Raw genomic sequence first — 17817 nt, 5'->3', positions numbered from 1 at the left:
AGGTTCTCAACATTTTCTTCATATCACTGGCTGTGAAATCAAGGAGCAGTCATATATTTTGCTTAGTTTCCGATCGAAATGGAATATATATTCAAGAAGGAGCGACGCTCCTTTGGAGCACGTGTCCACTTCGAGGACAAGGATGAGGTGGTGTTCACCGAGAACTCGAATCCGGAGCTAGTCAAGAGCTACATACTCCAAAATCCCGTGGACCGGGTGACGCAATACGCCGGACAAACCTCATTGAGTGTGGCCAATACGGAAAGGGCAACGTATAAGAGTACGGGAATCACCCACAATGAGGGCGGATGGCCAAAGGACATCAACATGCATGACCCGGAGCAGACGGTGCGATACAAGCGGAAAATCGAGAAAGACGAGAATTATATCACCCAGGTGATGAATCTGACTAAGCCCATGGAGCACTACATCCACCAAAACAATGCGGTCAACATCTATGAGAACTACTTTGAAAATCTCGATCCAGCTCCACTGCCCGAGCCTTGTAAGTCGCGCACGGTCAATGTGTATCGGGATCCTAATCCCATAAAGGTGCCAGTAAAGCATTTGTCCTGGTCACCGGATGGTGGCATCAAAATGGCCGTCAGCCATTGCGACATGCGGTTCCAGGGCGACAAGTCCAACCAGAAGTGCAACTCGTACATATGGGAGGTGGAGAATCCCAACGAACCCTTCCTCACCCTGGAACCGAAGGTGCCTTGCGTGTGTCTCGAGTACAACCAGAAGGATCCAACCAGTCTCGTGAGTGGCATGTACAATGGTCAGGTTGCCGCTTGGGACACGCGACATGGCAAACTACCAGTTATGATCAGCGAACGGGAGGTGTGCCATCGGGATCCGGTTAACTCGGTGCTTTGGAACAATTCCAAGAGCGGCACAGAGTTCTTCTCCGGCGGTTCCGATGGTCAGGTGTTGTGGTGGGATACACGGAAGCTTACCGAACCGCTGGACCGCCTGCTAATGGATCCGGTGAAGAGTGACGATCAGGATCTCTCCCGATCCTACGGCATATCGGTGTTAGAGTACGAGACAACCATACCTACAAGATTCATGGCGGGAACTGAGATGGGCATGCTCTTCTCCTGCAATCGAAAGGGCAAGACGCCCACGGAGAAGATTCAGATACGGGTATGCTCTTTGGCTTTAATCACAGGACATTTCCTATTGATAGTATTACAACACCACAGATGATGTGTCACCTCGGTCCGGTGTATGCCATTACCCGAAATCCGGCCTTTGTTAAGAACTTCCTTACGGTGGGCGACTGGTGTGCTCGGATCTGGTCCGAGGATTGCAGAGAAAGCTCAATCATCTGGACCAAGAGCAGCAGCTCTATGCTGACCGATGGCGCCTGGAGTTACACAAAGTGAGTATTCATAAGTTAAGGTTATTCAACGTAATCTACATAATCAATTCTAGAGTCTCCCAATTCTTTATCACTCGCATGGATGGCGTTTTGGACACCTGGGATCTGCTGCAGCAGCAGAACGAGCCCGTTCTCACGGTCAAGGTGTGCGATGAACCTCTATATTGTGTCCGGACAAACGAGAACGGCAAATTCGTGAGTTGTGGCAGCCAGCTGGGAGCAACTTTTCTCATCGAGGTCTCCGACAACATGGTCATGTCGGCCAAGAACGACAAACCCCTACTAACAGCCGTAAGACTCCATTGGGAATCTGGTATTATAGCATTCTGTGTCACATTTTCCATCTGCAGATGTTCGAGCGTGAGAACCGTCGCGAGAAGATCCTGGAGGCCAAGTCCCGGGAAAGCAAGTTGAAGGTCAAGGCCAACCATGGCCAGGATCAAGGGGATACAATGATGGTCAACGGAAAGATCAATATGGCTCCATTTGAGGCAGCCTGCGAGCAAGCCGCCTCGGAATACTTTGCGGCCGTGGAACAGGAACGCCAAAGGCGGCTACCAGGCGGAAAGCGTAGGTGAACGAAGGCGGTTTAGAAATGTATACCCCTATTCCGGGAGTATCCACTAATTTGTTTTCCTTAATTTTCCATTTCAGAGGATGCGGAGGAGGCTGATGTGTCCGAGGCGGAGAGCTCGAAGCTGTAAATCCTAAATGGGATTCTGGGATTCTTTCTTTGTTAAATCTACACGTTATAGGGAATTTGTATAGGAAATAAAAATAACAAATTAATTCAGTATAAGTAGTTATATATATATGTATATAAGTAGTTAAATTTAAAAATCTATTTAAAAACAGTGTTTGCTATACAGTACTTTAAAGTTTCAGTGTTGGATAAGACTGCTTCTAGTTCTTTGCTCCGATCGGAGTCAGTTCCAGCTGTGGCTCACAAGTTCACGAGCCAATTGGCCCAATCAGCTGTTGTCATTCGACATTCGCACGCGGGATTGGAAAGATATAACTAAAACGTTTTTAAAGCACGCTTAAAGATCGAAAATTGTAAGTAACTTATAAGACAGACCAACTAAAAGCATATTCAAACACAAAACAATAGCCTGTGCTATTGAGAACGGCAACAGCGAAGCAACAATTTCGCATCAGCTGTGCGAGTAAACGTGCCAGGAGTACACTTGGCTACAAGTTCAAGGGCCATAGACCAACCATTATCTGTGCCAAGTGATATAATAGTTGAATTAATAAAGCCAGCGCTAGAGTTCAGGTCAGCTACTTGCAAGCGAGGTACTTTCTAAAAACGTTTTGCAATTGGTCAGGTAGCCAAAGTAACCCGTTGCGTGTTGCATGGTGTGCGGCCTACGTGACTCAGAAACAGTTATCAATGGCGCAACGCATACGGAAAGTTCAGTGACCAATTTCTGTGCAGCAGCCAAACGGCAAACGCCAAACGCAACCCCTGAAACTCAGACGGCATCTAACGTCCAACTGATAAAGGTATCGAACGATCCTAGTTATACTATTAAATATTAGTGTTTTCTTAACTAAACAAATACAACGGGTAAGACAAAGGCCAGCCATTGAAGTTGCTATAGTTATGTTTAAACATAGTGGTAAACATTTGACGTTTAAATAGTTTTCGTGTTACTTTTAAATCAGTCTGTGCTTTGTTCGGAATGAATTTCAGTATTTTAACAATATTACTTTCACCATTAACAACTAAATAAAATTCATACTACGCTGTTTACTATAAAGTAGAAAGCCAGTTTGTTTAGCCATTTAATTGCCAATTGTTAATTCAGACCTTGATGCCGCTCCGATTTGAAAGTGCCTGTTCCAAAGTGTTTCCCCAAGGTGGGGCTGTCCATTCAGTGAATCACCCACCTGGCGTGGGCTAATTATAAGAATTCGGGTTTTGCTTTTCCGGTTTGCTGCAATCGAAGGGGGCCGGACCACGTCCTCCCATTCCATGCTATTCAGCAGCAGTCACGTACGCCAGTCGCATCATCCAAATCCAGTTCAAATAATGCGCTGTGTCTTTGTTTATTGTTAATTTAGTGAGCCGTTCGCCGCACAAAAAAATTTAAATACGATTCCATAATTTCTAATAATCAAAACAATCTTGACCTTAACGTGTATAGTTCATATATGAATGCAATATTTTAAATATATTTTTTAACAAATACATTAATGCTTAAGAAAGATTAAGCAGGCGGAAAAAGAAAGTATTTTAATCAAAGCCAATTTGAATAATACGATAACAAATATTCCCATTACTCTATGCTCTTGCAGCACCATGTTGGACGTGATCCAACCCAGCAGCAACCTCCCGACCAGCGAGAGCACCGATGTTGTGGTGGTCCGAGCCAGGCCAAAGAAGGTGTTCAAGCCAAAGGCGCGCATCAATCGGATTCCCCAGGAGCTGCTCGATGATCCACAGCTGCAGCAGGCCATCGACCGCCTGCCCTCCAACTACAACTTCGAGATGCACAAGACGATCTGGCGCATAAGGGAGATGAAGGCCAAGCGTGTGGCCTTGCAACTGCCGGAGGGCCTGCTGATGTACGCCATGGTTATCAGCGACATTGTGGAGCGATTCACCAGCGCAGATACTGTGATAATGGGCGATGTGACTTATGGAGCTTGCTGCGTGGACGACTACACTGCCAAGGCGCTGGGAGCTGATCTGCTGGTGCACTACGGCCACAGTTGCCTCATTCCCGTGGATCAGACGTGTGGCATCAAGGTGCTGTACATTTTTGTGGACATAAAAATCGATCCGCTGCACTTCCTGGATTCTGTAAAGCTGAACTTCCACCCGGAAGTGGGCCAAATAGCTTTAGTCAGCACAATACAGTTCGTGACAACGCTACAGGCTGCATCTACTGAGCTTAAAGCAGCCGGTTATGATGTGATAGTACCACAGGCCAAGCCACTTAGTCCTGGAGAGATTCTGGGGTGCACTTCGCCTCAGCTGCCAGAGACCACAAAGATGATAATATATTTGGGTGACGGACGTTTTCATCTGGAATCCGCAATGATAGCAAACCCGTTGCTAAAGGTATGCACCATACATTGAAAACCAATTTTTATTTTACTTATATAACATATTTATGTTTATTTTAGGCCTACAAGTACGATCCCTATGAAAAGAAGTTCACCACGGAGCAGTACGACCACTTGGCGATGCAGAATCTGCGCCTGGACGCTGTTCAGCGGGCTAAGAAGGCGCGCCGCATTGGCATCATACTTGGAACACTCGGAAGACAGGGCAGTTCAAGAGTGCATCGGTTTTTGGAGAAGCGACTTCATGCCAAGGGTATTGAAACTACCACATTATTGCTGTCGGAGATCTTCCCACAGAAATTGGCTCTCTTCGCCGACATCGACGCCTTCGTGCAGATTGCTTGTCCGCGACTTTCAATCGATTGGGGATCCGCATTTAGCCAACCGTTGCTGAATCCTTACGAGCTGTCCGTGGTTTTGGGCGATGTCGAGTGGACGCCGCATAACTCGTCGCCGCGCAACAACGCCTATCCGATGGACTTTTACGCCAGCGGCAGCCTCGGACCCTGGACTCCAAACTTCAAGCCACCAGCGATAGGAGAGTGCGAGAACAAGCCCTCGGCTGACTGTTGTGGAAGATGCACGCGAGCGGAATTGGAGAAGGACGATTCCGGCAAGTTAGCGGCTCTGGACGATCTTCTCGACTTTAAGAAGGGATAAGCGATTTGTCCGGCTCGCTTCCAACTGCCCACGGAGATTTCCATCTCAATCGATCAGCCACGATCGCCTGCCCAAATATATTGATTACCTACTAATTTAGTTAGTACAAATTTGGTTTTTAAGTTCTTACTTTTAGGGCATCTTTTGTGTACATCACAGATAGGTTCATAATTTTTATGTTCGCAATATCGTTCTTTAGTTTATTTACAATATACACTTTCTTAACAGAGATGCAATTGTTAATTAGCAGCAACAATGTACACAATTTTAAACATTAAAATAATGTTTAAAACGACACCTGAATATTTTAATATTGAAAGGCTCTTTAGATATATTTTATTAAAACCTAATAAATATAAAATTGGTTTTCTAGAGAAATGTTCTCGAATACTTCAAATTATGTTCATCTGAATAACATTTTTGGCAACTTTATCGATTTTTATAAATTTTTGTTACTTATGAAAATTGTCCAATATAAAGCAGATTTGAATTCTCAAAAATGTAGCAATTCCGTTTTGGGTTCTTTTAAATTTCATTTTATTTCAAAAATATCACAAATATTTAAAATATATACAATTTATTTTGAAAATTTGCTAAATTATGTACAATTGAACTAAAAATTTGACTAAATTTGTTAAATTATCTATAGTTTGTTTGTATATACATTTGGTCTATTGAATTGGCTAACAATTGGCTAAGGTTGATATGTACAATTGCACTACTTAGACTAAATTAGCTAACTAACTAGGTATAACTAGGTATATACAATTGTGTTGATGATGTATATATACAATCGAAATGGGACATTAACTAAAATGTACAATTGGTCTATACAATTAACTAGAATTTACAATTGTCTAAATTCGGCTAATTTGCTGACACTGCATGGTCTTCAAGATTGGATCCTTAGAGTTGCTCCCAGGATGTGTGGTGTTCCACGTCGTTCTCGTCCTTTGATTCTTCAGAGATCCAGCGCCGGATACGTGAAGCTCCGCCAGGAGCTGACGTCGGTCCGCGATGGATGTTGTCGGTCGGAGAACATCGCTTGCAGTGCAGGTCGATTCCACATCGACCACTGCTTTATATACTCCTACAGGTAGACAAATGAGGAACTCAGCTGGATAAGAGTCCTTTGCCTGCTGTAATGACTTCGACCTTGGCAAAAAATTACCACACCGCGATTACCAAAAATTTTCCAGGAAAGATAAGCGCGAACACCTTCAAAACATTTTTGAATACCCGCTGATTTTGTGGAAAGTGCTCAAAGTCTATAGAAAGAAAGGAAAAAGGTGTGGGTAAGTAGGTAGACAAAAACGTTTTAAGGATTTCGCCCAAGACGCGACGTCTGCATTCCATATGTTAAGTAAAAGGCTTTCCTAATCCACCAGATTAAATAAATAATTTTTAGCGAATATGAAAACTTACACATTTTTCTGTTGTTTTCACAATTTTTAATTCTGTTCGTTTCAAATACAGATTCGATAAAGCATACCATAATATATTAATATTGTGCTCTACATTTATGTATATCTAATTACGCTTCATATTAGCTTTTAATAACTGGTCAGTCGTTTATGTTTTCGTTGATATCTGGTCTTTTTCAAATCTGGGGTTTCCTCTAAAACAATAGAAAACGTTACTCAAGAAACAAACCAAAATCTCAAACATACCTTTCTACTTTTAAAAACACCTTGGAGTTGTTTTTCTGCGAGTTGTTCCTCTGATCTTTTAATTGTGTCCTTGAGATTACGCATTTCAGCCTTTATCTTCTGGTATTCGTCTTTGAGGAAAATTACCTCACGTTTCAAGGAGCATCTAAGGACGAATAGTAAATGTATGATTTAATGTCACAAAAAACATGTAGTCATACATTTCGAGCTCCAAGTGCTTTACATAATTGTCCCCTTCCGAATCGATTATCTCTACATGATCCTTGGCATTTGACTGCGGATTAAGAGGATCCAATATTTCTACTTCCACGAGCCTGGGACTTGAAAGACTGTCGTCATCTTCGGTTTTTTCGAAGCCCCCAAAATCTGTATTAAAATCACAGAGTTGGATTTCTATGGTTTCGTGGCCTTCCGAGGATTGCGTTCCTTCCTGGAGTAAAGCCTCAAAGCCTATATTGGACCCTTTCGTAGACCCAGCTAAGGAAACATTTTTGGAGCCCCTTTTGATACTTCCTCGCAGTTCCTTCGCCAACTTTTGGGGTCCATTCACACTCGGAAATGAGCCGGGCTTTAGTTTTGTTGGATTTTTGCGGCTAAAGCCCAGTTCGTACTGCATATTTCGCTCAAAGTCATCGGGTGCAAAGTGTTCATTGCAAATGCAGGCTGTTTGAAAAGATGCATCTATAATTTGTTAACTTTTTAAACAGTTGTTAAACAATACCTGTGTTGGGGTTTATATTATCTCGCTGACAAAAATCTATCCACCTTTGGAGGTTTGGCTTTTCTTTGGGGAAGTGAAAGTATCGCCATTTCGTTCTATTGGAAATGCGATTATTATTACCGCAATTTTTCACAGCGCAGCGCATTTAATATTTTTATGTTAAACAAATTACAAAAAAACAGCTGATTATCAGGCTACGAAACTGTAAATTGTGTGACGACTAAATTGGTTTGAAACTTTGCTGCACGAGCGGATAATGTATAAATTTTGTACATTATTCGAAAATTAATAATCGTTTCCTTTTTTATTTAAGGAAATAGAAAAGAAGATGTGATTAACCAACAAAAAGAATAGACGTATTTATCACACGACATTCTGGTTTCAGCAATTCATTTAAATTATATGAATTTTGTTCAGCTTATCGATAACACTTTAATTTCTTAACTATCAGCTGTTTTTGTGTTTTAATCTCTTATAGGTTTGTTTTGATTTTGCTTTCAATAATTTGATGTTATGTTGAAAAGCAGCAATATAAATAGGTAATATAAATAGTGTAGAGTGTATTATACATTGTGCTGTTGTAAAATTGGCATTTCTAGTGTTCTCAACGAACTCTCTAATAAGTCAGCAAGGGATCCCACTGCCCAATCTTCCCACAATGAAAAAACAAAACAAGATGCGGAAACCTGTTGCTCCTCCCAGGACAACGAAGTCATGGCCAGTCTTACCGCTTTGCAGTTGTCGGCTGGCGTCCTGCAAATAGCGGAGCCTCCTTTAAACCATGTGCGCACACAGCTTAGAGAATTGATGTAAGCACAGTGGTTCGGATTTTAAAGATCACTTAATGAACTGCAAGTCTCATTTCAGCGGTAGGCAGAACAAAACATACATCGATTTGTCCAAGGAGAAATATAAACTGGACTGCAGCGAAGTGGCCAGGCTGAATGACATGGTAAGTACCACCTGGCCAGGTCAGGAAGTATTAGGTACCTAAATGGTGAGATCTTCTAGACAACTTTCACTTAGCTTTCAGTAGAATAGTCCCGTTTTTAAAGCATATTCTAATTTTTAAAAATAACAAAAATATGTAGTAGAAATTCAAAAATTGTATTTATTTTATGAATATTCATAGACGTTACAAATCATAATATCTTTTATTTTGTATTAAGTTTTCCAAAACACATTTATAAAATATAAGTATTGATCAGAGACCGAAACACAAAGTCCAGTATACCCGAGTTTCCCAAGTCGACTGAAGCCGTTCAGATATCACTTCTGTTTCGAGGCCACTAACAATAATTCAGACCAATTAGGGCCATTCTATAAGGCACTATCCATCGCAAAGCTTAAGTATCAAATAGCTCAGCTAATTAAGTTGACCGAAATCTTATCAGTGGGTGTAGTCCTACGTCTGGAATCACAATCTAATCTAAAGACAAACAGCCAACAAAGTAACTTTAAGTAAATTAATAGGCTCAATTACCATATCCATTTTTATAGATGAGCGATGTAAAGCGATACAAAGATAAACTAACAAAAATCAAGAAGGAAATGCAGAGCGTCTATCAGCGCACCAAAGAGTTGAAGGTGAGAAATGATTTAAGCAAAGAAAAAACCCATAATAAAACAGTAAAGAAAGTAATCAAAAATTAAAATCCCGCTGTTGATTAAAGTGTTTATTAGCTTTGAATTGCTGATTACAGAAACGAGCCGCTAACGTGGCGGCCTGCAAGCAGCGTGACTACCAGCGGAAGCTCGAGAGACTACAGCACGAGGAGTCGCTCATTGGCAGCCAGTAGAAGCAGGGGATCAGTCAACACCTAAGCAGGTGTCTCATCTTCGGAATCTTCGAGCTACCAGTTCACCTCGTAAAGGCGCATTTACATTGGGATTTCCGTTTACAACTAGCCAATATTGTAACAGATAACAGTTGAACAAAAGTTAAACCATTTGAATACATAACAATAATAATAATAATTATAATAATAATTGTATACTTTATAAGACCTGGCTATCGTATGTCTGCGATTAGTTGGAAAACGTTACATTGTATATTGTGTATAGTTAAGTAAGCACTTAAGAGATTTCGCAGAAAATAAGCTAAATGCGTCCAATGAGTGTGGGAAGCCAATCACTACTATACGTTTAGCTGCAAATATTATTTATAAATATACAAATATTTATGTTTAACATTAAGATGGTGTGGAGAAACAATAGTTGAACAATCACAGCGCCAAGGCAGCGGCTTATTTAAACTAAAATTCGCGGTAAACATTGTTTTTAACTACTAGAACATGCAAACAACCAGCTGCGCTTGAAATTCTACAAATAATTAAGTTCTCACATTGGTTTCAATTGTAAATGAAAAAATGAGGAAGAGCTTCGCTTACGCGACATGCACGTAGGTGGCGATCCGCGTGAGTGTGGGGCTACTGAGATAAGTTACTACTTAATTAAAGCACGATTACAATACAGGTTGTACATCGATTCAACATGCAGCTCGGGAGTAGAAATATGTTGGAGTGCGGCATTCAGTTGAACTGTAGAAGCGTGGCCTCTTGACGCCGCTGTTTTTGGGCTGGCTCGTTGGTGATTGGTGTTGTGGGTGGTGATGCGTCCAATACAAACATTGTTTAGCTAACTCTACTATACTCCTGATCATTCAGCATGTGCATTGCATCTGTCGGTGCGAAATACTTGACAGTGCCTAAAAATATTCAGAAGAGTTAGTGAAACATTTATATTATGTTATTAAATAATAAGTTTACAAGTAAAAGCTAAAGGGGGATTGAATTTAAGAAACATCCCACTTAAATTACACACGGGAACTAAAGCGATTAAATGCCAAAAAAAAAGAAAGATATATTTAATTATGGCTGGCCAAAAGTGTTAGTCTACATGTTAGTTCATTGTTTTTCCACTGTAAGAGTATTTAATCCTTATAAATTATTTAGGTTTCATATAGGCAGTTGAAATAGTTTTTTTTTTTTTTCAAAGAAATTGAATACCCATTTTATTTGTTAAAGTTTTCTTCAGTTCGCATACATTTAAATTGAAAAAGTATGATATGGCTATCATCATTTCGTTTCAGTATTACAAAGCTTATTTCTTAGGACGACAATATTATAAATTCATTTTGAGAATTATTAGGTCTGTTTTCGTCAAATATTCTATTATCAAATCTATGGCAGATCTTACAAAATATATGGTGGTTTAAGTACAATGACCATGTGGAGCTCGTATCCGGCTCCACTGCATCTGAATGGTTAATACTTAAGGAGGCTAGCTTCTGGTTAGATAAGTTTAAATCCGTCAATTTACATAAGACTACAAAATTCAAAATTCAGGAAGAGGATCACGGTCACCATCAACTCAAGTCGACTTCGCGGAACCCGTCACCGTCTTTATGGTCATTATTTTTAGGAATGTCTGTTTCCAGGGGTGCAGAGGGTGAGGCAGTGGCGGAGGCAGAAGCGACCGAACCCTTACCATTTTCGTCAATGTTGCTGTTGCGCTGAAGATACAGCTGAATGCAAACGTGGATCACAAAGATAATGAAGGCACCAATTCCAAAGATCTCAAAGGTGGTGCGTGCAGTGACCGACTCAAATAGCTGTCCACCGATCAGGCTTCCCATTGACACACCAACGCCTTCGAATATCGCTCCCACCAGACTCTGAAATGGCCACAATAAGCTAAACTCCTGGGATCACTCCCTACAATCATCGAACTCACCTGCATGGTAGCATCGGTGCCTGGCGGTGCAACAATGCTCGCATAGGAAGCCATTGTGGCATAAAATAGACCGAAGGTCACCCCGTTCATTAGTTCGATGGGCAGGATGTACCAGGGATTCTGCAGCATCGAGTAGAGAATAAATCTCACTCCGAATCCAAAAAGCACCAGACTCATGGCGTTAACATGACCAATCTTCTTCAGGATCCAACCGGATAGGAAGAAGAACGGCAGCTCACCGCCAAAGCACTGAATCCCCATGACCAATCCCTCCAAGGTCTTAATCGAACTGTCGCATCCCTCGAACGCCTTGTCCAGCTCCTCCAGGTATATGAAAAGGAAGTTCCATATCAGCGCCGTTCCAAGTCCAATGGCAACGCACCACAAGAAAAAGATAACGCAGCGCACCGAGAGGAACATTTGACCCACATCTTTCAATATGTTGGAGGACAAATGTGTTGGCGTGTGCTGTAATTTGGAGTACGGAAACTTTAGTTTAAGAAAAGGATATTCTGTCTGTGATATGCTCACCCTTAGCTTGGATGATGCGAACACATCAAATCCCATGATAAGCAAAGCCATCCAAAACACCGCCGTGTAGTTCTTGTTCACCTCACCCAACGACATGTGATCCACAAGGAGGCCGGCCAAGAGGGCAAAAACTCCCCATCCAAGGGAGCCGCACAGACGCTGCTTGCCATACAGGTGATGGCGATCGCCGAGGATGCCGAAGCATATGGCGTCACCAATGCTGACCACCACCGCCATGCCGATCCAGCTGAAGATGAGCAGGCCGAAGAACAGCCAAAACTGCGGCATGGTCACGGCACTACTCGTGTTAATCACAGCACTCTCCGCCAGCTGCTCCTTGAGGTAGTCCTCACGACAGTCCATGGTGCAGTTGGATTTGAAGTATTCCTTTTCCTTTGGACAGTACAACGTGACATTCTGGCCTGCAATCTGGCCTTGATCGTGCGGAATCATGAAGAACATGCAGTTGCCATCATTCTCAATCTTTTGCATAGTTATGCTGGCTCCGAATTCCAGTTGGCTATTGGTTCTATTGGCGGCACAGTTTTCCGTGCTGTTCTTTAGCCAATCATCACACACAATATCCCACATGAAGGGCTGTGCCTCGCAGTTCAGTTGACACTGCAGCGTCCTATTCCCGTAGTACCGCTCAAGGTTCCTCTCCACGCATTCACCGTACTCCGAGCAGAATCTTACGTCCGAGACACCCTGGTGGCAGTGGAACTCGACCTTGGGCAGCGGTTTCTCCATTCCCGGCACGAACATGATGAGGAAAAAGGCGATGCCCGTGAGGACCTGGCCACCCAGAAAAAGGGGTCGATGGCGATGGAACCTTTAGATGGGTGAAAACCATTCTAATTAGTTCAATCTTTAAATTGTCATTGTATCAGCATTAATTCCTATTTTTCTATTATTGAATTAATATTTCTAATCGGTAGACAACCAACAAGTGATACCCAAACACAAGTACAAGTGCACTTGAACTTATCTTTCAATAATAAATAAATGTATCCATCAATTAGCAAATCAACTATCAGCTTTGTCATTGAACATTTCTACTGTGGCTTTTGATTGATAGTGTTAATCAGTTAATATTCAAATTCAAGGTAAAACAGATATATACATACATAATTGATGCCACTCTAAAGTGGCTTTATCTTTTTTTGGTTTGATAATTTCATTAAAATAAGTGGGGATATGCATAAATAGACACTTTATGAGTATAGCTCACTTGAAAACTTGCTGAGTAGGACGTTGAGTTTAAAAAATTAAATGAAGTGTGATAAACATACGTGTTTGGGTCTTGGAAATGGGATCTACATGGACAGATAAGTCAGAGGGATCATCTTTCTTACCGGTCCGCAATGTATCCAAAGAGGGGCTTCGCCAGCATTCCGATGATGGGGAGGATGGTGTACATGGTGCCCACAACGGCGGGGGAGTAGCCCAATTGGCCGGCCAGGGTGGGCATGAAGGGGACGACGGGAGCGGTGCCTAAATAAATATAGGGCAGAAAAACACTAGATTATCTAGCGGACTCGTTAGAGCTGATAAGTAGATAGATGAGTGAGTGAGTGGGTGGAGATATGCATATGGGCAGTTCGAAAGCAGTGGGTGTTTCTTCCTCGCCGATAAGCAAAGTCAACCGCAAACAAGTGCAACTAGCTAGACATCGTCTGCTCGCTTCGAAGTAGAACATACATAATGTTAATTGAATTGAAAAGTAAAAGTAAGCTTTAATTGCTGAAAGTGGTTTGCCGTCGGCACGTCTTAACTTTTGATGACTTTCGGGCGCGGCATGGAGGTCTCTGGGCCATGGGGCTGTCACAAAATCTCGTTTCCTAACCCTTGGACACCTCTGACAGTGGGATTGCGTTGAGTTCGCGCTCATCATTTCGAAAACGGTTTAGTCATGGATTAGCTCTGGGTATAAAGTACCTTATCGCACGTCTGTGTTTGCATGGCCAAGAATAGTCTGCTTTATAGCAATACTATCTTCCCAATTTTCAAAACATCTAATTACTACGAATATCAGTGGGATAAAATCTTATGTTTTAACTACCCAAAAATGAATGGTGTCAGCCAATTCTGGCAATTGACACCAGATTGGAAATTGTATTATTGTGTTTCCATGTGCTCTTAACTCAAATAAAGTGCTTGATTAATTGGACACCAGACATTTACAGACTCTTCAAATTTTCCACCCGTTTCCATGGAAAAGTTATATTAATTGATGTGATTCCAAATAAACATTTTTCGATGATTTTATAGATAATTGAGTGTTTTTCACTGGTATTGCCGAATAGGAAACTATTTCTACGAAAAATACTTATCGTATGAGAAATATTCCAAAATTCATTATAAATTATTTCTGTTTACGTATGTGTACATATATGGGCGTTCTTTCGAGTAAAATATGGATGTTTAAATAGTAGTAAAATACATTAATGTACAATTCAAACATATCAGTAGATACATATGTATGTACATACATACTGAGAGATAATTGCATATTTTGTAAAAGCTCAAAGTTATAAGGGTTTCAGCTAATTAAGTTTCGATTACATGATGTAAACGTTATGGAATTGCTCCGTTTCTAATTAAAAGCCAGCAAAGTGCTGCATCATACTATGGGAATCGAATCGTAACCCGAATCGGCCTGCATTAGCTTATCGCCATTTAACTGGACTTTCATTGCTCTATGGTGTCTATTCCGGGTGTTTTGCTTATCTCCGAACATGGTGCTCTATATGTTCATTAATGCATAAGTGCCCTGTGACGAAATCGAAGCTACAGATCAAAAGTTCGTAATTAACAGCTAAATTTATGTACATATGGATGAACATACACTCACACACACACATACATATAACCGGCAGCACGTGCGTGCCTCTGAAAACGGGAAAACATTATCGGCTGATGTAAGCGATTCGCGGTGCTTAACTTAATGGGTTTGCAAGGGGAGGGGGAGGGGCTACTTGCCGGCATTGAAGAGAAAGTAGTGCGCCTTCATGGGCAGCAGCTCCTTATCGATGGTGGCCTTCATTTCGGCGTAATTACGTTGACCCGCGACACAAAGATCAATACTATCGTTGCTAAACTAGCGCGTTTTCCAGTTCATTCACAAAAAATGCGATGGCAAGCAGAAAGAGCATGTGCCTGCACACTAACACATGCAAAGTGGTGGGCCAGCAGGTGTTGTTATTTATTTTGCATGTATGTTTTTGCACGCGGGATCACGTTTCTGCTCCAATTGGAATCCGCTGAGTTGGTCTAATACGTTTTCCTTTCGAAGAATCAACACTTTTGTTCGTTGGCTATTCGAAGTGCCAGGGAACTTGTCGCATTTTTAGCACGAATCGAGTGCCGCACCACGCACAGTCCGCGGAAATCGAGGGCTCCGGCTAGTTGGACATCCAAAACACGACTGAATGGAGCCGCTGGCGTTACGAGCCGAGTGTCAACATGTTTGCTTCCGTTTGCCGTCGTTTGTTTTACGAATCCGCCTTATCTGCGGCACACCAATTATTATAAACTGAATACGCCCACCGACGAACAAGAAGAGGCGCCCGGCCAAAGACACTAGAAATTATTCTAGTGTCTTTGGCCCGGCCGCTCGGTTTTTTATTAGCAACACTTAAATAAACCTAAAAAAAAAAACAATAATGGCAAACACAGCTGATTGGACCGACTAGGGATGGGAGTTGGTCCAGCTAGAGATGGCACTTGCTTACAAGAAAAAATAAATAACTTTAATTTAAGAATATTTATATTTTTTTCAGATATTTTTCATTAATTGCTACATTTTATGAATTCATGCCATTGGAAATAAAAGTCATTAAAACCAAAATTCTATAGAGATTATTGAAAACTTCCAATGGCTTCTATAAATTATAATATACAATTTTTAGCAAAAAACATTCCCCAATATCAAATCATTTGTTTATGCACATATTTATACGCATTTCATTTGTACACATTCGCTCGAACTAGTGGGTAACTTAAATTACAATGACTCTATGCGTGAGATGGGAAACTCGTGGAAAACGTAGAAATCGTGTCTAATTGCAGGCGTCCTCATTCGTATATATGGCTGTAGTGCTGCTGGTATACGTGTATGTAGTTTTCCTTCTCCTGCGGTGTCATCTGGGCTATCAGGTTGTCGTCCAGTTGGTCGAGCGGATGCGGTCGTCCAGCCACCAGTACAGTGGGCACATCGTCGTCCTCCTCCGCGGAATCCGAGTTGATATAATTGTCAAAGTCGACATCAGCTGCAAGCACAAAAACGTATATTAGAACCCATAAAAGGTGAGATTGAGAAATGGTTGGTGCTTCTTACGAATCTTGGAATTGTCGATGTCCTTTTCGTCGTCGCTGGAATCGCTAGAGTTGGCGTTCGATGAGCCCACTCGCATTCCCTTCATGTGCGGCTCCTTCTGGCCCGGCTGCTTCTCATGCTGCAGCAGCACGGACATGATGTCCTCGTTCTCCTTTCGGTTGCGATGCCCAGATCCGCTTGCCGTCTGCACCGCATCGGCCGCGCCATCGGCAGCATCCGTGTCGGTTATCACAGTGCTCTCTGTCATCCAAATTGGGCGCGACTTGCGCTCAATCACCGCATCCGAGGTGTCGTCGCCGCCAATGGTAACGTCCACGCGAGTTTCCTCCACGGCAAAGCCCTGGTTTCTCGTCGCCTCACCCGACCACGCCATGCCGTCCGGTCGCGTAGCGTTGGGTTTGTTCAGTCCTCGAATGGTGTCGATGTCCACGGGCTCTGGTTCGAGCACCTCTGGCGCCAGCTTGATGCCCTCCACCTCTCTCAGCAAGTCGTACAGTGGCTGCAGCTGCTCGTTGAAGTGCGCTAGCATTAGGCGGGAGTCTTTCTTGGGCATGGCGGCGCTGTCCTCCTCCACGGAACTGCCGCAAAAGGTGCACCGGAACTCTAGCGTGGCCATGTCGAACAGCTGGTCCGCTTCGAGGTCCGTGAATGTCTTGGAACAGGCGGAGCACTTGAAACTTGCTCTACTGGTGGCATCACGCTCCTCCGTCTCCATACGCTTGCGCATGAGATCCAGTTTGTACTTCACTACGTTCACAAAGGTCTTGTAGTTAATAAAGTAGTAATTGACTTTCTGCGCCTTGCCATCTGGCCCCGTTTCCATTTTCAGCCTGATCTGGATGAACTTGTCGGTGCGCAACGTGGTTATCCGGGCCCTCAACTGCTTCTTCTCGAAGCGCAACAGCTCGCCGATGTCGTCCTCCTTCATGCAGGGATTTCGCACCAGCATGTCGATGATGAGCGCATCCTCCAGGGAATAGAATCCACGGACCACAAGGCGCGCCAGTTGCTTCAGGCTGCTGGGCACCTCGGTCACGTACCGCACCTCTGTTTTCGCTGGCGCTGCGTTCGCTGCAGCCGTCGATGTCGACGACATTGTGTGTTTATCTGGAGGATCGGCATTATTTACATACATAAACTGATTTTTTCCTTTTGTTGCGGGTGGTCTCACGCCACTTACCAGTCTCTCGAAACCGGAACTCCGGAAGCAGAGCACTTTGCGGTTATTCAATGCAGGCAGTGGGTTCGTGGATCTTCATGCGTCTACCGGCAGTCATCTGCTCCCTGTTTGACCGTATTTCCTATGATTTTCCACGACTAAAATAAAATTTCCACCGCCAAATTCTTTTTTGTGCAGCAATGTGGCCAAAGTTATTACTTCGAATTTTGTCGAAGCAATGAGAAAAACCTTAAATAAGCCTCGACATTGGGTAAAACACTTTGCTAGAAGGGTAGCTACGACTCAAACCGATTTTTTGGGCATTGCCACCCAAAATTTTGAAAAATGAATTTCAAAAACGTTGCGTTGAAAAACATTTAATTAGTGACATTAATTTAGCGAAGGATTTACTATAACGAAAATAATTAAGCTATATTTACTTTTAGCCAATCATGTTCTTCTTAACTCGTAAAATTTGTAAATATTTGTTTCAAAATCTTTTTTGATAAACCAAGTGACCCTTTAACAACTTTTACTACT

At 42.5% G+C, this 17817-nt stretch overlaps 6 protein-coding genes across 13 annotated transcripts; 3 read left to right on the top strand and 3 right to left on the bottom strand.

Annotated features, from left to right (window-relative positions):
* Positions 1 to 8: 8 nt before the first annotated feature.
* Positions 9 to 2186, top strand: LOC6605320 (dynein intermediate chain 2, axonemal). 2 transcript variants are annotated; one of them, XM_002030121.2, is made up of 5 exons: positions 9 to 1149; positions 1209 to 1387; positions 1441 to 1678; positions 1738 to 1957; positions 2042 to 2186. In XM_002030121.2, exons 1-5 carry the CDS (start codon positions 79 to 81, stop codon positions 2089 to 2091), a joined length of 1758 nt encoding a protein of 585 aa, XP_002030157.1. In that variant the 5' UTR covers positions 9 to 78; the 3' UTR covers positions 2092 to 2186. The 2 variants fall into 2 exon arrangements, with proteins under 2 accessions (XP_002030157.1, XP_032575601.1); XM_032719710.1 differs by having other exon boundaries at positions 1738 to 1961.
* Positions 2187 to 2336: 150 nt separating this feature from the next.
* On the top strand, positions 2337 to 5419 carry LOC6605319 (2-(3-amino-3-carboxypropyl)histidine synthase subunit 1). Of its 3 annotated transcripts, none has more exons than XM_032719711.1 (3): positions 2337 to 2443; positions 3689 to 4457; positions 4523 to 5122. In XM_032719711.1, exons 2-3 carry the CDS (start codon positions 3693 to 3695, stop codon positions 5120 to 5122), a joined length of 1365 nt encoding a protein of 454 aa, XP_032575602.1. In that variant the 5' UTR covers positions 2337 to 2443; positions 3689 to 3692. The 3 variants fall into 3 exon arrangements, with proteins under 3 accessions (XP_032575602.1, XP_032575603.1, XP_002030156.1); XM_032719712.1 differs by lacking the exon at positions 2337 to 2443 and adding an exon at positions 2720 to 2893; XM_002030120.2 differs by lacking the exon at positions 2337 to 2443 and having other exon boundaries at positions 3693 to 4457; positions 4523 to 5419.
* A 699-nt stretch (positions 5420 to 6118) lies between these two features.
* Positions 6119 to 7709, bottom strand: LOC6605318. Of its 2 annotated transcripts, XR_004361899.1 has the most exons (5): positions 7514 to 7709; positions 6993 to 7455; positions 6793 to 6937; positions 6548 to 6740; positions 6119 to 6390 (listed from the first exon to the last, which is right to left on the bottom strand). XR_004361899.1 is itself a non-coding variant. In XM_032719714.1 (4 exons), the coding sequence occupies exons 1-4, from the start codon at positions 7656 to 7658 to the stop codon at positions 6723 to 6725; spliced, it is 771 nt and encodes a 256-aa protein (XP_032575605.1). In that variant the 5' UTR covers positions 7659 to 7709; the 3' UTR covers positions 6119 to 6722. The 2 variants fall into 2 exon arrangements, 1 of the variants encoding a protein (XP_032575605.1); XM_032719714.1 differs by having other exon boundaries at positions 6119 to 6740.
* Positions 7710 to 7943: 234 nt separating this feature from the next.
* LOC6605317 (biogenesis of lysosome-related organelles complex 1 subunit 6) lies at positions 7944 to 9709 on the top strand. Of its 3 annotated transcripts, none has more exons than XM_032719715.1 (5): positions 7944 to 8052; positions 8113 to 8322; positions 8381 to 8465; positions 9014 to 9100; positions 9187 to 9310. In XM_032719715.1, exons 1-5 carry the CDS (start codon positions 8027 to 8029, stop codon positions 9208 to 9210), a joined length of 432 nt encoding a protein of 143 aa, XP_032575606.1. In that variant the 5' UTR covers positions 7944 to 8026; the 3' UTR covers positions 9211 to 9310. The 3 variants fall into 3 exon arrangements, with proteins under 3 accessions (XP_032575606.1, XP_002030154.2, XP_032575607.1); XM_002030118.2 differs by having other exon boundaries at positions 7945 to 8052; positions 9217 to 9709; XM_032719716.1 differs by having other exon boundaries at positions 7945 to 8052; positions 9197 to 9709.
* LOC6605316 (major facilitator superfamily domain-containing protein 6-A) lies at positions 9491 to 15403 on the bottom strand. 2 transcript variants are annotated; one of them, XM_032719709.1, is made up of 6 exons: positions 14762 to 15401; positions 13135 to 13273; positions 11780 to 12611; positions 11249 to 11716; positions 11003 to 11189; positions 9491 to 10220 (listed from the first exon to the last, which is right to left on the bottom strand). In XM_032719709.1, exons 1-6 carry the CDS (start codon positions 14823 to 14825, stop codon positions 10147 to 10149), a joined length of 1764 nt encoding a protein of 587 aa, XP_032575600.1. In that variant the 5' UTR covers positions 14826 to 15401; the 3' UTR covers positions 9491 to 10146. The 2 variants fall into 2 exon arrangements, with proteins under 2 accessions (XP_032575600.1, XP_002030153.1); XM_002030117.2 differs by lacking the exon at positions 9491 to 10220 and having other exon boundaries at positions 10253 to 11189; positions 14762 to 15403.
* Positions 15404 to 15707: 304 nt separating this feature from the next.
* Positions 15708 to 17498, bottom strand: LOC6605315 (general transcription factor IIE subunit 1). Its single transcript, XM_002030116.2, has 3 exons — positions 17299 to 17498; positions 16119 to 17225; positions 15708 to 16050 (listed from the first exon to the last, which is right to left on the bottom strand). The coding sequence occupies exons 2-3, from the start codon at positions 17212 to 17214 to the stop codon at positions 15857 to 15859; spliced, it is 1290 nt and encodes a 429-aa protein (XP_002030152.1). The 5' UTR covers positions 17215 to 17225; positions 17299 to 17498; the 3' UTR covers positions 15708 to 15856.
* Positions 17499 to 17817: the final 319 nt, after the last annotated feature.

The sequence above is a fragment of the Drosophila sechellia genome, chromosome 3L, assembly GCF_004382195.2.
Source record: "Drosophila sechellia strain sech25 chromosome 3L, ASM438219v1, whole genome shotgun sequence".
Taxonomy (NCBI): Eukaryota; Metazoa; Arthropoda; class Insecta; order Diptera; family Drosophilidae; genus Drosophila; species Drosophila sechellia.
Note: the sequence above shows the minus strand (reverse complement) of the source record. Positions and strands in the feature narration are given on the sequence as shown.

Bases quoted from the DNA above. Each gene is read 5' to 3' on its own strand.
- LOC6605318 (XM_032719714.1), bottom strand. From the start codon at position 7,658: ATGCGCTGCGCTGTGAAAAATTGCGGTAATAATAATCGCATTTCCAAT. The intron at 7,456-7,513 runs GTATTGTTTAAC...CTTTTCAAACAG, and splicing joins TAATATAAACCCCAACACAG to CCTGCATTTGCAATGAACAC. The intron at 6,938-6,992 runs GTATGACTACAT...ATTCGTCCTTAG, and splicing joins AAGCACTTGGAGCTCGAAAT to ATGCTCCTTGAAACGTGAGG.
- LOC6605316 (XM_002030117.2), bottom strand. From the start codon at position 14,825: ATGAAGGCCACCATCGATAAGGAGCTGCTGCCCATGAAGGCGCACTAC. The intron at 12,612-13,134 runs GTAAGAAAGATG...ACCCATCTAAAG, and splicing joins TTTGGATACATTGCGGACCG to GTTCCATCGCCATCGACCCC. The intron at 11,717-11,779 runs GTGAGCATATCA...TCCAAATTACAG, and splicing joins TCGCATCATCCAAGCTAAGG to CACACGCCAACACATTTGTC.
- LOC6605317 (XM_002030118.2), top strand. From the start codon at position 8,027: ATGTTGAAAAGCAGCAATATAAATAG. The intron at 8,053-8,112 runs GTAATATAAATA...TGGCATTTCTAG, and splicing joins AAAAGCAGCAATATAAATAG to TGTTCTCAACGAACTCTCTA. The intron at 8,323-8,380 runs GTAAGCACAGTG...GTCTCATTTCAG, and splicing joins ACACAGCTTAGAGAATTGAT to CGGTAGGCAGAACAAAACAT.
- LOC6605315 (XM_002030116.2), bottom strand. From the start codon at position 17,214: ATGTCGTCGACATCGACGGCTGCAGCGAACGCAGCGCCAGCGAAAACA. The intron at 16,051-16,118 runs GTAAGAAGCACC...TTGTGCTTGCAG, and splicing joins CATCGACAATTCCAAGATTC to CTGATGTCGACTTTGACAAT.
- LOC6605320 (XM_002030121.2), top strand. From the start codon at position 79: ATGGAATATATATTCAAGAAGGAGCGACGCTCCTTTGGAGCACGTGTC. The intron at 1,388-1,440 runs GTGAGTATTCAT...AATCAATTCTAG, and splicing joins GGCGCCTGGAGTTACACAAA to AGTCTCCCAATTCTTTATCA. The intron at 1,958-2,041 runs GTAGGTGAACGA...TTTCCATTTCAG, and splicing joins GCGGCTACCAGGCGGAAAGC to AGGATGCGGAGGAGGCTGAT.
- LOC6605319 (XM_002030120.2), top strand. From the start codon at position 3,693: ATGTTGGACGTGATCCAACCCAGCAGCAACCTCCCGACCAGCGAGAGC. The intron at 4,458-4,522 runs GTATGCACCATA...TGTTTATTTTAG, and splicing joins TAGCAAACCCGTTGCTAAAG to GCCTACAAGTACGATCCCTA.